Source organism: Nuphar pumila, chromosome 5 (assembly GCF_984573655.1).
Source record: "Nuphar pumila chromosome 5, dmNupPumi1.hap1.1, whole genome shotgun sequence".
Classification (NCBI taxonomy): domain Eukaryota; kingdom Viridiplantae; phylum Streptophyta; class Magnoliopsida; order Nymphaeales; family Nymphaeaceae; genus Nuphar; species Nuphar pumila.
This window is the reverse complement of record NC_143253.1, coordinates 38,879,991-38,897,267: the sequence shown is the minus strand read 5'-3', so window position 1 is coordinate 38,897,267 and position 17,277 is coordinate 38,879,991. Positions and strand designations below refer to the sequence as shown.

General features: G+C 36.6%; 1 protein-coding gene across 2 annotated transcripts in view; it reads right to left on the bottom strand.

Annotated features, from left to right (window-relative positions):
• Nucleotides 1-5,625: 5,625 nt before the first annotated feature.
• LOC149837399 (protein RRP6-like 2) overlaps nt 5,626-17,277 on the bottom strand; it is a 59,941-nt gene continuing 48,289 nt past the window's right edge. The window contains exons 8-15 of one of the 2 annotated variants that reach the window (XM_090006017.1): nt 8,095-8,177; nt 7,966-8,011; nt 7,694-7,781; nt 7,408-7,616; nt 7,249-7,333; nt 6,877-7,100; nt 6,641-6,760; nt 5,626-6,455 (exon numbers count right to left, since the gene is read on the bottom strand). In XM_090006017.1, coding sequence (XP_089862143.1) covers nt 5,790-6,455; nt 6,641-6,760; nt 6,877-7,100; nt 7,249-7,333; nt 7,408-7,616; nt 7,694-7,781; nt 7,966-8,011; nt 8,095-8,177 — 1,521 coding nt within the window. In that variant the 3' untranslated portion in view covers nt 5,626-5,789. The remainder of the gene's footprint in view (nt 6,456-6,640; nt 6,761-6,876; nt 7,101-7,248; nt 7,334-7,407; nt 7,617-7,693; nt 7,782-7,965; nt 8,012-8,094; nt 8,178-17,277) is intronic. The other variant, XM_090006018.1, reaches the window with a different exon arrangement.

Below are 17,277 nucleotides of genomic sequence, written 5' to 3'. Positions count from 1 at the left end.
GATGAAAATGAAATAACAAATTACAAGAACTTAAATAGAAAAGAAAGCACAAATGAGGGATCCAAGCTGGATGCCCTTATCTAGGAGAGATTTTCTCTTATTTTTCTTTTCGTTTTGCACCCTCAATTGGTGCTATCTCTAAAAAAGACCTATTTTCCCTTGAAAATTTGATAAGTCATAAAATGTGCTTTTTCTGCCTATACATATCCTTTGAATTACCTCTACTGCCACTCTTATTTGCAAAAGTTTGAATTATCTTTTATCCTAACCCGTGTTTATCATACACCCACATGGATCAACAAACTCATTTATCTAATAGGAATATATCCAAATCCAACTTTATTTTAGGTTGGGTTGCTATCAATGCCTCATAGAGGAACGAGTAGGGAAGCTAGCCTACCACTTAGCCCTACCTAGTGAGGCGAAGATAGATCGAGTGTTTCATATATCTCACCTCAAGTCATTCCATGGTGAGCCTCTGACTGTTATGAATGTTTCTCATGATGAGGACTAGGAGCCCCAACTCACTGGTATTTTGAAGACCAAGAGACTTTGCAAGTATTGTTATATAATGTAAAAACATCTTTTAGAGTGGGAACATGGTGGCAAGGAGACTATGACATATGAGTGGAAATTGATCCCAAAAGGAGATTCCAGATTTGAGACCTTGGGAGCAATGTCAACCAGAGCAGGGTGGAGTTGTTACGAGCCTACTTTCAGCAAAGAATCTAGACCTAGGCTCTAGTATCTACACGCCCTGCCCAGTAGGCAAGAAGGATCATCCAGGCCTAGATGGAACCTAGATAGCTGATGTGGCAGCTGAGGAGACTCTTTCTTAGGGGGCTCAAAGCCTAACAAGTGTCATTGTATGGAGCAAGCTGAATCACCAAGTGGGCTCCACGAGGAGCGTGAATTGAGCAAGCCCTATCTTATTAGTTGAGTTGGTTGTTATTTTCTTTAAAGCTTCTTTAATCTTGTTTCTTGGTGGTTAGGGAGTTATGGTTAGTGTAGGTATTTATCTTGTTTAGTTTTTTGTTTCTTGTTTTTAGTTTATTTTTTGAGGAATTATAATTGGATATGTATTAGTCTAGACCTTCACTCTATAAAAGAGGGTTAGAAAATACTTTAAGATTATTGAATAATATTGATTCTTTCTTGAATCTCTCTTCCTCTCTTGCTTCCTTTTGTCTCCTCTCTCCTAGACGTGCCTACCCCCTAGACATCTCTCTCTCTCTCTCTCTCTCTCTCTCTCTCTCTCTCTCTCTCTCTCTCTCTCTCTCTCTCTCTTCTCTAGACATCCCTACCCTCAACATCTTGCACCTTCATATGCACGTTTGGCACATCCCTGGCTGATGACATATTCACGGTTTGCAGTCATTTTGTCCTATGATGTTACGAATATTATCCTAACAAGTTAAAAGAGAATCATAAGAATGCTATGATGAAGAAAATATCTAATTTATCATGCATTCATGGTGGATGTAATGATTTTATATATATATATATATATATATGTGTGTGTGTGTGTGTGTGTGTGTGTGTGTGTGTGTGTGTGATGTCATTCAATCACAAGAACTATAATACATGCATTGATAACTTAATATTTTCATGTACAAATCCATTCATTTGAAGTATGTTTGAAGCATTGATAACTTATCATTCATTTTCATGTGCAAACCCATTCATAAAATGATACATTCATTTGAAGCATATTTTCATGATATAATTTCACATGGAAGGTATAATCAAATTGAAAATAACTTCATGCAAGCATGGATACAGTCACATCAAATATTGCAATACATTCAAATCATTCATATCAAAACAATGTCAAACATGTATCTGTAGCAAACACACTTCAATATCCTGCTAACTACTACCATGACTAGCATGAAATCCAAACTCCAAAAACAAGAGCACTTTTATTTTCATACATTAAAATCATGCTCAGCATGATCTCCGAACTCCATCAAAGCAGTCCTAGATATCCACAACTAAGTGAGTGTGTAAACAAAAAATTGTTGTATCCAAGAAATTAAATAATATGTGATGCGCTTGCATCACTTACTCACCACGAGTATTTACCCGATTTGCATGCTATTGCCTTTGTATTTTTTTCTTATTTCTTTTTGCATTGCATTTTTAGCCGCATGCACGCAATTGGCTTAGCTACGCACCTGCAAAGCACATTTATATACAACAGAGGTAGCAACTCATCAAGAGGCGGTAAGGGCTCTGCCACCACCAAGCAGAGAGAGAGGCGGTATACCTGTAGACTCACCGGTGAAGGGCATTCGATTGCGGGTTGGCTGCGAAGCGAGACAGAGGCTGGGGTTACATCGAGCGAGCAAGGTGAGAAAGGGTGAGGGCGAGAAAGGGGCAACAGTCCCTATCGAAAATAAAAGAGGGGCTGGGGCTGATGGCCCTTGCCGGACAAAGAAGAAAAAAAAAAGAGGAGGGGGGGGATCCTGACCTCTTCCGTCGGCCCGCTGGGTGACAGAGGGCAGAACGAGAGAGAGATGAGAGGAAAGAAGAATGGAAGGGAGGAGACGTACCTGAGGGAGGAGGTCGTCGGCGTCGGTGTCAACAGACGAGCAAGAGGGAAGGAGAGAGGAGAAAGGTGGTGCTAGCATCGGCAGACGAGCAAGGTGGTGTCGACGAAGCTGCTGAAGAGGGAGGCGATCGCTGGAAGGGGGAGAAGGGAGGGCGAGCAACGGGGCAAGAGAAAGTTTCCGGTGTGCGAAAAGGGAAAAGAAAGGGGGCTCGCATTAGGGTTTTACGGAAAATTTAGTGACGAATTAGCGACAAAAAAATTCCATCGCAAATGTCGTCGTCAATTTGCGATGGAGTAGTGATGAAAAAATGGTGTCGATCATCCGTTGCAAAGTTGCGACGAAGTGTGGGACAGAATTTTTCTATCGCTAATCCATCGCAACGCAACTAATTCCAATTTTAGGGACAGATAGTTTTCTCTTGCCAATCCGTCGCAACTTTGTGATGAATTATTTTCATCGTAAATTTATGTCGCTAAATAGCATTTTTCTTGTAATGGTATTTGTATTAGTCCCTAGACCTTTGACTTTATCCCTGGTCCTAGCTTTTAGTCCCTAGACCTTTGACTTTATCCCTGGTCCTAGCTTAGCTGCAACTCTAACCAAGTCTTTATACCCTTCCGAAATTCAAACGTCATAAATCACACCTTGTCAACCACAATGTTTTTGTTGTTTGTCCTCACATGTATCGATTTTTTTCTGCAAACTACTTAACGACCCTAGATTTGACCTACTCGATTCGTTGTTTTAACCTTCATACATCCTAGACAACCAGCGTTAGAGGCCTAAGACCCTTAGGCCATTGTGTCAATTAGGGTACAATATCCTTGACACATCAGCCACAACCTGAAACAATAGGCATGATTCTCTCGCCTTCGTCGGGCTCCAACTAGAATACTAGTCTATTGGCTTCCTTCAAGTCTAGGTTTCGAACCTTCAAAACTAGATCTCGAGGAAGGCCTAACATTATCTCATCCAGTTTGTCTTGGTTTAATGTTAAGAGGGTATCTTGCGGGGAACCTCTTTAGCTATGACTTATTTTTATTATCTAATCATGATACTTTGTATTGGAAGGATAACTATTGGATTGGGATAATCATATGTAAAGTCTTTTATTACTATTAATAGATTCTGGAGAAAAGTCTCGAGTGTTTTCTCTCTCAAAAAAAAAGAAAGAAATTTCCGATGGTAATAAAAAAACTTGATGTTTACATTTAAATGAAAAAATGGTGGCTGACAAAATTTTCATGATGACTTCAAAGATATCGCGATACATGTGGGACCCACATGAATTGATTTGAGACATCCACAAACGGATCTGTTTCATAGCACCGGAAAACGAACCGAGCAGCTTGTGACTCAGCTTGCTTCTTCCAAACTCATTCTTGACCGAAACGTGCAGATGGTGCGCGGAGCCGTAAGCATAAACGCAAATTCAAACTGAGGGCACTTGGCTCCTCGGCTCATGTAAGCTCAAGAAATTATACAAGTGAAACATTTATTTTATAAAGCAATGTTACATGGTTGGTTAGAGGATATGGTAGGTAAAAAGAAGGCAAGATGTTCAAATCACACGGTTTTCAAATGCAAAAAAATAGACTATAATTTTTTACAAGAGCCACCTCGGACTCGGCTTGTCTGGCTTGGTCTGGAGCCAAGCTCCGCTAGGCACGAGCCTGCGCCCAAGCCCGACTTGTCTGGTAAATGAGCCGACTAACCAAACATAAAAGCTGGCTCGTTTACCGGCTACTAGGTGTGAATATGATGCAGTGAGTCATTGTCACAAATAACAACAATATTTTTTAATTTCTCATGTAAAATCGTGAGAAAATCCCCAGCAACATCATGAAAGCAATGAAAATGTTGTTTTTAGTATATCGTTGTATGACAAACGGGTTGGATCCAATTTTGATCTAGGCATGATGCGACATCCCGAGTCCATTCATAATGAAGGACCACTGATAGACCCACGTGACTCAATCCGTGGTCTTAACAGTCTAGATGGGGATTGATTCGGATCACAGTTTGGTGAATGGACCCAAACAAATTGTTCTAACATCACTGGATCGTCTCACAGCCATATATAGGTGATGTGCACCTCTCATGGACCCAGCTGATTTGGACTCTGAGGACACAAACAGGTCGCAGACCAAATGGATTGGGGCAAGAGGAAATCCAAATGCATCCACTCATGGCCACAGCCCCATAGATGGGTGATGGTCATCTGGTGTGGGGTCCAATCGAATCGGGATCTTGTGCATCCAAATAGGGGTGTCAACAGGACAGATTTGGTTTAGACCCAGGTGAGACCAAACCCAGATCTGATTTGAGATGCCAGTACTGGGTCCGGATCCAGGTCCAACCAGCCACACTGTAAGAGAAACCATAGCCAGATCCCATAAGGATTACATAAACCAGACCCTGACCATACCACATAAAATAATATTTTTAATATTTTTTACATTGAAAATTTGTGGATCTTAGTCAGAACTCAGTCAGGCCCCGGTCTGCTATGAAATTTCACAAACCATAGCCAGCTCCACATATTAATCAGACCTTTTGAGTGTGACCCGGATTCTAATCGGACATCCTTGTTTATCACCAAACCCTGACCCTATAGGGTTTTGGTATAGGTCAAGTCTGAGTCATACCCAACCCATTGACACCCCTAGTTGTTGACATGGAAGACGTGAATTTGGTGTGGGACCATCAAAAGTGGGTATCTGGATGATGAACCTATCATGTGATCTACAGGAACGATTTGCTGATTCGCATTCCCTGTGGATCTAAAACCTAGTAGAAAAAAGATATGCAGAGGCAGATCGTTGAAAATAAATTCATAAAATAGGATAAACTAAATGGGTCTGGATTGTCACGCAATCCAAATTCTTTGGGGGTTGGATTCGGATTAGGGCTCTCAATGGGTGAGATTTGTTTCAGGTATCCGAACCAACCTGAATCTGAATTCTCAGATGAATAAGAATACCGACTCAAATATAGCTATGGTCAAAGCTTGGATCGAGCTTGAGCAATAATTTTCGTCAGAGAGAGAGAGAGAGAGAGCAACTGCTCACAGTCAGAACTTAGCTGAACTTTGATTACTTGAATTTCAGTTCCAAAATTTGTGCTGAACTACACTTCTTACTGTAACTTGCGAGGAAAAACTATGAGCAGGATCAACCATGGACGGTAAGAGGCCCCAGCTATTGACTGCACAGAAGAGTATGAAATATCAAGCTACCTGAATGTAGCACTGCGGTTACCTGAAGCCGGGAAAGCCTGTCTCCGTCTTGGTGCTCGAGAGTCCCTTTTGCCCTCTTCTCCGGCAAGTTGACGCACTTGCTCACTTGCCAGCTTCTTGGAGTTCCTGGCACCTCTGGTTGCATTTTCCTCTTTAACCTTTGAACTGGGAGCCTCATTATCATTGTCAATAAGCCGCATTTGTTTCCTCGCTGCCGCAAAATCAAAAGGCTTAAACTTTAGGCCTTCATTACTTACTGCTGGTGATTGCTCAACATCATTCTTAGGGAGCGTCTTCTGGTTAACAGACTGAAAGCATTTCTGGAAACTTGAAGATAAATCTGACAGGGAAACGATCGATGCGGCTTCATCTGATTCACCTTTAGTCCATTCACTGTCAATGTTTCCTGGAGACTGTGGAAACCATCCCCGGTGTTTAATCTCTTTATCCACTGTTGAATTTGCAGATAGTTCTGGATTAGTTTCCAATGGAATAATGTCTTCTAAGCAGCTGATTTTGGTTTGTTCTTCAGTGTGAAGGATAGCTTCAACCTGCTCAATGCTGCTTCCTGGTGCGGGCATACTGCCTTCGCTTTCACCAGAGAACTTGTGGAATGGGAGGCTCACAGAAGATTTAATTTGTTCTACCTTACTATGAACATTCTGAAAGAGGAAAAAAAAAAGTCAGTTTATGAGACTAACATCAATCTTAGGAGAAAACCTGATGTTTCAGAAATTGCAACATATATTTTTATTTCTGATAAACAAGTTTCCATATTTTGTAAGGATTAAAAGTTAGAAAACAAAACATTCTGCAGCACCAAAATTTGAACATTTGCATTTGTTACCTGCTCTGCAGGATGTACTTTTAAATCAGCACCCAGCTTTCTCTTTGAATTTGAGTTTCCTAACAATGCTCCAAAAGATCGGCTTGGTTTCTTCTGCACCTGGACAGAAGCTATATTAACCTGCGAACAAAGATATTATTGGCGTTAGTCCAATGCTTTGAAGAGCATAACCTGGCACAGAAACAAAAAGGAAATAATAATAAAAACTTAAAAAAAAAAAGCAGCCTATGATGTACATGCTTCAGTGGTGGCAACGACTGTGTGTTCTCATCCAACTGCCCTGAATGTACGCCTGATCCCTTCTCAGGCAAATTATGATCAGCTACCTGATTAATTTCTCCAGCAAGACCAGTTACCTTGAATGAGGGTACTAGCACCTCTAAACCAGACGGTCCTCTGCCCTCTGACAAGCATCCTCCAGAAAATGGATCACATGGAAGTTTGCTGATAATGCAGTCACCTATGGGTTCAAGTATATCATTTGTCAGTTTCAAGGGAATTACTGTGCTTCTGAGAGGTGAAATCAAAGAGGTTGGGGGAGTTGGTGTTACAACAAGCAAGTCCACTTCCAGTTCCTCGTTATTTCAACATATCAGTAGATCAATCACCTTCTTGTACAGGACACAGACTTGCAGGATCCTCAGGAACAGCTTCAGAATTGGATACCCCTGTTTCCTCATTTATCTCACGTGCCTGTCAATGTGACCCAATTATTAGATGGTAAATGGAGAATGACTGCACATCTGCAAGCAGAAAAAACGTCTTACAATTTCCATGCGCCCTCTTTTCAGTTCTTCACTAGCACTTTTAAAAGCGGCAGCATTTTCCATTGAACTCTTTATTACACGAACAACAGCACCAAGATTACGTTCAACAAGTGAGTGCTTTGAGTTTACAATTCTTCGCAGCATGCTTGAAGTGACGGGCATTTGCCTGGCTTTAAATCCGAAATGCCAAGAAAAGATGAAACTGAAAACTAATGCAAGGCAATACAGTACGGAGAACTGCATTAAAATTTTCTATACAGAGAATCACATTAAGATTTCTCAATACCTATTTCAAGCAAAAGTTTGTTTGGTAGTACATAGCCTGTACTCTCATCCTCTGCACGGGCAACTTTATCTCTCCATTCACAAAGCCCCTGCACCAATACAAAACCATAAGTTTATCAGGAACACATAAATAAGCATCCAAGCACGCATGAATGAACAAAGAAAAAATAGAAATTAATCTTTAACTATCATGTAAGCCTAAGCAAAAGGAGAACAGACGCTGACACAAATAGTAAAAAGAAGATCAACATGCACTGAAGATCAGGAACCAACCGATACAACAGCAAGCTGCTTTGAATCCAGTTCTGCATCTTGTAACCTGTCACAAGTGCATTATTTCAAAGATTATCAAGGAGATACAGATTAGTTTATGGGCCGAATGCAAAGGGATAAGTAACAAACCCATATATATGAAGATATGAAGCATCTGTCAGGAGCTCTTTCTCATATAGCTGCATGCATATGTCATAGCTGCGTTTGTAAACCTGTCCTTAATAACAAAGAACATGATATGAGCTTGTGTGGAAGAGATGCAAAAAATTACAAGGGAAATACTGAAGCTCCCCAATTGTTTTGCGATGAAGGCGTAGTTGTTGTTGTTGTTGTTTGTTGTTGGAAATACTGAAGCTGTTTTTTGTTTCAAGATATAAATATTTAGCCAGTAATGTAGATGAAACACAGATTAAAATGCACAGATTTATGTTTCATATCAAATATCAACTAGAAACAAGTCTTTGAACATTCCAAACAAATTCCTTTGGCTAGAATAAACAAATTTAGACAGGCGCAATGAACACCAACTTGAGAAGATGTGGTTAGACATGCAAAAGGATCTTTAGAAAGTCACAAAAGGAAAACAACCATCATAAGTGTATATTCCACAAGTGTATGAAATGAAACAAGAAGTGCACAATCACAATGCGAACAAAAGCCTATACAAGTGCACAATCACAATATGGTCTCTAAAGGACCGAATATAATCTCATAAAAGAGATGAAAAACCCAAACTTCACAAGAACAAAAAGAACAAAAAGAACAAAATAAATGTTCTTTGTATTCTTTATCAAATATGCTTGAAAGCATATCCTAGCAGGTTTACATAAGGCTCTATTTATAGAACATGGAATACAGCCAACGGTCAGAATTATGACCGTTGGGAGCAGTCCAACTACTAGTTGAACTGATCCCAATCAGTCAACATTGAATTACATAATAAAATAAGAAAACAAAAAAACTATATAGTCCCTATTGGACTGCATATATTGCAATATACAAAAAAGACTAAAATGCCCTTGCTATATATATATATATATATATATATATATATATAAACAATGCATTTTAACACTCTCCCTCAAACTTGTGGTGAAATCACCGAAAGTTTGTTAAGAAAAAACAAAAATCATGGTAGAGGAGGAGCTTTGGTAAAGAAGTCCGCAATTTGAAATTCGGACAGGACATACGGTAACGTAATCGTCCCCTTCAAGTATTCTTCTTAAGCATAGTGACAATCCATTTCGATATGTTTTGTTCATTCATGAAATGTGTGATTGTTGGAAATGTATATGGCACTTTTGTTATCACAGCATAACTTTCAAGGTTCTTAAACATCAACACCCATATCTGAAAATAACAATCTCATCCACACGACCTCGGTTGTTGTTTTAGTCATCGCCCTATATTCAACTTCTATGAAAGATAGACACTTTCTGTTATTTTTTGCATCTCTGAGAAATGAGAGAAACGCCTACAAACACACAAAAAACCGTAGTTAAGTGTCGGTTATTGGGATCTCCCCAGTCAAAATCAGTATAAATAATAAGATTTAAAGATTAAGAAAAAGATAGGAATAACCTTTTAGATATAGTCTTCTTGATGTATCAAACTATTCTTAACACGGCACTCATGTGAACTATCGTAAGTGCATGTTGAAACTGACTTGCAGTATGCATTGCATGTATTATATCTGATCTAGTAATAGACAAGTACATTAGTGATCCAATAAATTGCCTATAAGGAGTTGGATCATCTAATAAAACATTATTTTCAGCTCTCATTTTGGCAGTTATCACTTCGGAAGTGTCAACATATTTTGTGTTTGTGATTCCCGAATGTGCAACAATATCGGCTACAAACTTTATTTGAGACAAAATGTATCCTCTTGGCAAATATGTTACTTTAATACCTAAAAAGTACCTCAAAAATCATGTAATAAAATGGTGGTCTTCTACAAATGCACGAATAACTCACAAAAAGGTGTTTATTGGAGACAATACAAGCATGACCCTTGAAAGGGTATAAATGGAAGAACGCTCAAAAAATAAATAATATTTTATTCATACACAAAAATCTTAAGAAGCATTGATACTTACAAAGGAGGGGATCATCCCTATTTATATAAGGAAGAGAGCTTGAAAGAGCTCTTAGCTCTTAGAGAGCTCTTCCAATAGAGTCGTTGGACCTAGTCCAACGGCTCTATTTCTAGCCGTTGGACTAGGTCCAATGACTAGTGGTTTAGTCAAGATCTAAATAGATCTTGATATGTAGTTCAAATTGAACTACAAAAAGAACAATAATAAAAAGAATAAAAGAAAAAAATAATAAAATAAATATATATATTATATTATTATTTTATTATTATTGTATATATAATATATATTACATGTTTACGTTTTAACACTCCCCCTCAAACTTACAGTACAATGAGCGAAAGTTTGTGTAAGAGAAAGTAAAATCTGAGAGCCGAAAGAGGTTTGGTAAAGAAGTCTGCTAATTGATATTCTGATGTAACATATGGCAGATCAATGATTCCACGTAGATATTCCTCTCTAACGTAGTGACAATCCATTTCAATATGTTTGGTGCATTCATAAAATGTTTGGTTGCTTGCAATATAGATTGCACTCTCGTTGTCATGGTAGATACATGAAGTTTGTGTTGCTTCAACTCCCATGTCGGCAAGCAGACGTCTGAGCCAAACTACTTTCATGGTTGTGGTTGTCATGACTCAGTATTCAGCTTCTATGGACGAGATCGAGACCCTCTTATGCTTTTTGTATCTCCACGATATTAACGATTCACCTAAGAAAACACAAAAACCAATGGTTGAGTGTCGGTTATTGGGATCACTTCCCCAATCAGCATCAGTATATACAATTAGATCTAGTAAGGAGGTAGAAGACAAGAAAAGTCCTTGTGAAAAAATGACTTAATACACAGAACGGCTCCCATGTGGACAAAATGTTGGAACTGGCTGGTTGTATGTACAGTGTGTGCTATGTCTGGTCTGGTGATGGAAAGATAGAACAAAACTCCAGTAACGTTGACAACTTTTGGAGTGTCCATTGAGATATTAAATACCCACGAGAGGAATAAGCAACTTTAATTCCTAAAAAATATCTTAATAAACCTAAATCGGTCATTTCAAAATGAGTTTTAAGAAGCTTTTTGATGTTTTCAACTCCCTGTGTATCACCTCCGATGATGTTCATGTCATCCACATAGAGAACTATAATCGTTGCATCAGAACTCTTAATAAACAAAGTAGTGTCAATCAAATAGGATTGAAAACCAATATCAAGCATAACCTAACTAAACCTACCATATCAAGCTTTTGGGGTTTAAGATCATAAAGAGTTTTTTCTAAACGAAAAGTTTTACCCTTGAGAATACTAACACCAGGTGGGGATTCCATGTACACTTTTTCAACTAGATTTTCATTTAAAATGCATTTTTGACATCTATCTGAAATATGGGTCATTTTCTAATGAAAGCCAAGGCAAATAAGGTTCTAAGAATGGTCATATGAGCAACTTGAGCAAAGGTTTTTTCATAATCGATGTTATTCTTGAGCATAGCCTTTGGCCACTAATCGGACTTTATATCTCTCAAGAGTTTCATCACTCTTGGTTTTAACTTTGTAAACCCATCGATAGCCTATAGGTTTCTTACATAGAGGAGGATCTTGAATAGTCAAAATAGAAGCTTGTTCAAGTGCAGCTAACTCAATTTTCATGGCTTCTACACATTCTACACGATTTTTGGCTTGAGAGTACGATGATAATTCCTCATATGAGTGTATTAATGCAATAATTGCCCTATATGTGGGTGAAAATGATTCGTATAATACAAATTTTCCAGGAGGCTTCGAAAGTCAGGATGACCTTCTGGTGGATACTTTGAAATATTTTTCTAATGCACATGGAAGATTTGACTCTATTCGTCTAGAGTATTATAAATTAACATCCCTATGGACTTGTTCTTTATTTCTTCACTATCGTCATTGTGTTCGAGATCAATAGTATTTTGATCATTACCAAAGTCACATTCAAGATCATATTTAGTAGGTTTTAAGGTCAAATCTATTAGGAAGGAATATTCAGTGACTTGGGTTTTTCAAAATCAAAAAAGCTTTCTTTTTCAAGAAAGGATACATTTCTTTATATGTATAGTTTTTTATTTAGAAAGTCAAAACACCTATAGCCTTTTTTTATTATTGGCATATCCTAAAAAGGCACCGGGAATCGCACGGGGAGAGAGTGTCGTTTTTGTCAGTGAAAACAAAGCATTTGCATCCAAACACTCTCAATCTAGAGTAATATGGAGAAAGATTCACTAGCTTTTCAATTAGAATTATATTTTTCAAAGAAGAAGATAGCATTCAATTAATAAGATAGGTAGCAGTCAGGACCATAGTGACAAATATCGCGAGATTTATGAAAAACTCGCGATGATATCGCAAGAAATTGCCTGGAAGTTTAAAACGGCAATTTCTCGCGAGATTTATGAAAAAAACCTAAATACCGTGATTTAAATGAGATATTTATGTTTTAAACAGCTATTTATCGTGAAAAAAATGTGCATTTTTATTTTTAAATAATTTTTATTAATATTTTCTTATAAAAAATAAATTTTATATTTTTTAATTTATTTTTTTATTGCCGAGATTTTGCCGAAAAATGCTAGATTTATGAAAAAATTGGAATTTCTCACGAGTTTTTGAAAAACAAAAAATTGTCGTTTAAAATGTTTGTCACTATGGTCAGGACCGCTTCTACCCAAAATTCCTTTGGAACATGATTAGCTATTAATAAATTCCTAGGTGTTTCCATGATATTGTGATGCTTTCGTTTGGCCAGTCCATTTTGTTGCGTAATGTCATGTAAACTTAGATAGTTTTTTAATTCTTTGGACATAAATTCTCCCCCTGAATCTGTGCAAAAAATGGATATATCATTTTGAAATTTATTTTTAACCATGTTATGAAATGTTAGAAAGTACAAAAAAGACTTCCGATTTATGTTTAAGTAAATCCAAGTATGTCTAGAAAAATCATAGGCAAAAATGTCAATATGCAAATCCACCTTTCGAAATAATTGGTGCAGGACCCCAAACATCTGAATGTACTAATTCAAGTGATCTGGAAGAAACAAATGTTCTATCATAAAAAGGTAATCTTTTCATTTTGCCAAGAATACAATCTTTACAAGAAAAGTTTTCATAATTACAAAATTTTTCAATATTAGGAAAATGTTGGATTTTAGCTATGTGAGGATGACCAAGTCTTTTGTGTCATAAATCCAACTCTATTTTCTGAATATTATAATAAAAAACATTCTTAGGCAATTCCAAAATATTCATACAATAGAGTCCTCCTTCTCTATGGCCTTCCCCAATCAGCTTTCCTAACTGGCAATCTTGTACCCAACAACCATTAGACGAAAAGGAGACATTACATTCATAATTAGTTATTTGAGAAACAGATAAAATATTTAAATTTAGTTTAGGAATATATTTAACATCTGGAATAAAAAAATTCTTAGTTTTATGGATCCTTTCAAAAAAAAATTATTCCTTCTATTTCAAGAGAGGTTCCATCAGTTGTAAAAACTTGACACACTTGACTTATTTTTAAAACATTCGGATAAGCTATTATCATTTGGGGTCATATGAAAGGAAGTATCAGAATCAAGAAGCCAAGGAAAGTTACCTGGATCGGAGAAGGATGAAACAGTTGCTCTAATTGAGGCTGCAGATGAGGAGGAAGCTCCTTTGATAAGAGGTTGGAGAATCTCCATTAATTGAGCTATAAAAACTGGTGCATCTTGATCTTTGGGTTCCGATCAACAGTTGTTGCTCTCCTTCTCTTAATTCTCTAAGTTTAGGACATTGAGGCCTATAATGCCCTGATTCATGACAATTGTGGCAAATGACTTTTCTCGTGTCAAAGTCACCATTTGATTTGTTCAAGTGAGGTGGCTGGTAAGAGTGCACATGATTACTCAATCTAGACACAGCAAGAACGGAATCATCTTCTGGTTTTAAAGTATTCTTTCAACAATAGAGGAAACTTTTCCTCGATGAAGAAGAGCTGATTTAATCGACGCAAATTCTGGTCTTAAACCGCTTATAAATTGATAAAAATGCTCCATACCAAGTTGTTTTTACGAAGCTCAATGTCTTCGGGACAATGCCATTTTGGCTCTAAAAGAGCCAATTATTCCCAAAGTTCGGACAACTCATTGTAATATTCTCAAATGGTTTTATTTTTTTGAGTTATTGTTTGAACTTTGTCTTGTAGATTGCACACATGTGCAATATCTTTAAGGTATTTTCAGCATGTTCGAACTTAGCAAGACTAGAGCATTTTTTAATGTCTATGCTATAAATTAGCCATGACATAATTTTTGCATGCCCTATCCTCCACTCTTTTCATTTCTTTTCATAAGTGGTTAACGCCTTGCTCTTCTTGTCTTCCGTTAGAGGAACCTCTTTATCACCCTCTTTTTTGGTGAGAGATAGTTTAGGTTTTAAACGAAACTATCCACTATACCCCATAACCCTTTTACCCAAATGTGGTCCTTCATAATCGAAGCACATACTACATAATTAGTATCATTTAGCTTCATAGGTAAGATGGTCATGTTATCATTGTCATCCATCTTTTACAAGGATAAGAAAGGAATAGATGGGAGAAGAGAAAGACAAAAGAGTAGATAATAGAATAAGAGAAGATAAAATACAAATTTTTGTAGCACAAGTCCTCTTTTCTTCAAACGAATCTTCTTGAGCCAAGAACAAAGTGATGAAATACTTTTTACAAGTGAGGCACGAAAATCGAGGCAAAAGCTCTTCAAGATCTAAGGTCTCCACGGCTCTGGTACCATGTAATAAAATGGTGGTCTTTAACAAATGCACGAAGAACTCACAAAAAGGTGTCTATTGGAGACACTACAAGCATGACCTTTGAAAGGGTATAAATGAAAGAACACTCAAAAAATATATAATATTTTATTCATACACAAAATGCTTAAGAAGCATTGATACTTACAAAGGAAGGGATCACCCCTATTTAAAAAAGAAGAGAGCTTGGAACAATAGAGTCGTTGGACTTAGTCCAACGGCTCTATTTCTAGCCGTTGGATTAGGTCCAACGACTAGTGGTTTAGTCAGGATCTAAATAGATCTTGACAATGTAGTTCAACAAAATAAAACAGAAGAAAAAGAATAAAAAAAAAGATAATAAAATAAATACATATTATTTTATTATTTTATTATTATTATATATATAATATATATTACATGTTTACATTTTAACAAATCATATCAAAAGATTTCTTAAGCATAATTTTAATTTCTTCAATTTCCTTCTGATTATTCTCAGTGATGATCATAGCATCAACATATAAGAGCAAAATGGTAAGTGAAGTACCTGCAGATCTTATAAAAAGAGTTGTGTCAGTATAACATTATTTAAATCCAAAATTAACCATATTTCTACTAAACCAATCATACCATGATGTGGGAGCTTGTTTAAGCCTATATAAAGTCTTTTGAAAACGAAAAACCATATCAATTTCAATAGTCAGACCAAGAGGATGATCAATGCAAACTTCTTCATTTAAATTGTCATTTAAGGCATTCTTAACATCTAACTGATATATATAAGTCAATTCTTAATGGATGTTACTACAACTAGAGTCCTAACCTTGGTAATGTGAACTACTGAGGCAAAGGATTCCTTATAATCTACACCATATTCCTGAGAGTATCCTTTCGCAACTAACCTTGTTTTATATCTTTCTAGTGATCAGTTACTCTTTGTTTTTACCTTAAATACCCATCTACATCCTCTTGTCTTTTCCTAAGATGTTGAATTTCTAAGTATGTGCTTTATATAATGCATCTAATTCTATTTGTTTCTACCCATTCTTTTATGTATTTGGCTTCTCTAAAGTTGAATAGATGATATAAGTGAATGGATAGAAGACATGCCCAATAATTTGGGGAGAAAGATTCATAGGAGACAAACCTATTTGGAGGTCCAAATATCCGTTCAGATCAGAGTTGTCAGTCGAGGAAGCGGAAAGCATAAGAGGAAAGCAAGGCACTTTCAAAACTTTAGCAAGCGAGAAGCGTGGGACGACTTAGAAGTGAATCAGGAATCGTCTTGGAAGCGACCTAAAAAGCAAACCGGAAGCGAGGGGGAAGCGAAAAAAGAGAAAAAATAAAATAAAAATAACAATAAAAATACAAAAAAATGGAAGTGAGGGGGAAGCGCACTTCCCAAAAAAATTGTGCTTCTCCAATGCCTTTGGCGTTTTCTATAACTCTGGTTCAGATCTTTTAACACTAGATTCTTCCATATTTGTTGATTGTCTATATTTTTCAAGGGATACTCCCCATTATCTCGTCTGGAGTATTGTATAATGTTATGAGTTGGTTTTTCACTTGGTTCATCATTTGTTTCAATATTATCACAAATTTCATCATTCTTTTCAATGTTGGATTTAGGCAATAAGTCAAACAAGAAAGCATACTCGGATTCTTAGTTTTTTCAAGATCAAAACTCTTTTCTTTTTCAAGAAATGTTACATTTTTAGATACATAAAATTTATTATTTTTAAAATCATAGCATCGATAGCCTTTTTTATTTTTGGCATATCCAAGAAAGACACATTTAATAGCTTTAAGGGAGAGTTTGTTGTATTTATCAAGAAGCACAAAACATTTACATCCAAAAACCTTTAATCTTTTCAAATCGAGAGTATTCTTAAAGAGTTTTTCAATTGGAGAATTGTTTTCTAAAGTTTGAGAAGGCATTCTATTTATTAAGTAAACCGCGGCAAGGGCGGCTTCGACCCAAAACTTCTTTGGGACTTTTGAAATAAAAAGGGTCCCCGTAGTTTCAATAATATGACAATGTTTTGTTTTGTTTTTTAAATTTCATTTTGTTAAGGGGTCCTAGGATAAGATTTTTGATGCAAAATACCATGGGTTTTTAAATATGATTGAAAACCATATGAAAGAAATACTCCCCCTGAGTCAGAGCAAAATATCTTAACATTTGTTTTAAATTGACTTTTAACAAGATTATAAAAAATTTTAAAACACGAAAAAACTTTGGATTTGAGCCTAAGAAAGTAAATCAAAGTGTGTCTACTAAAATCATCTATGAATGTGACATAGTATGAATAACCACCTTTTGATATAACGGGTGCGGGACCCATACATCCGAAGCACTAATTCAAAACTTTCATTAGTCAAGAAAGTTCTAGATCAAAAAGGCAACATTTGCATTTTTCC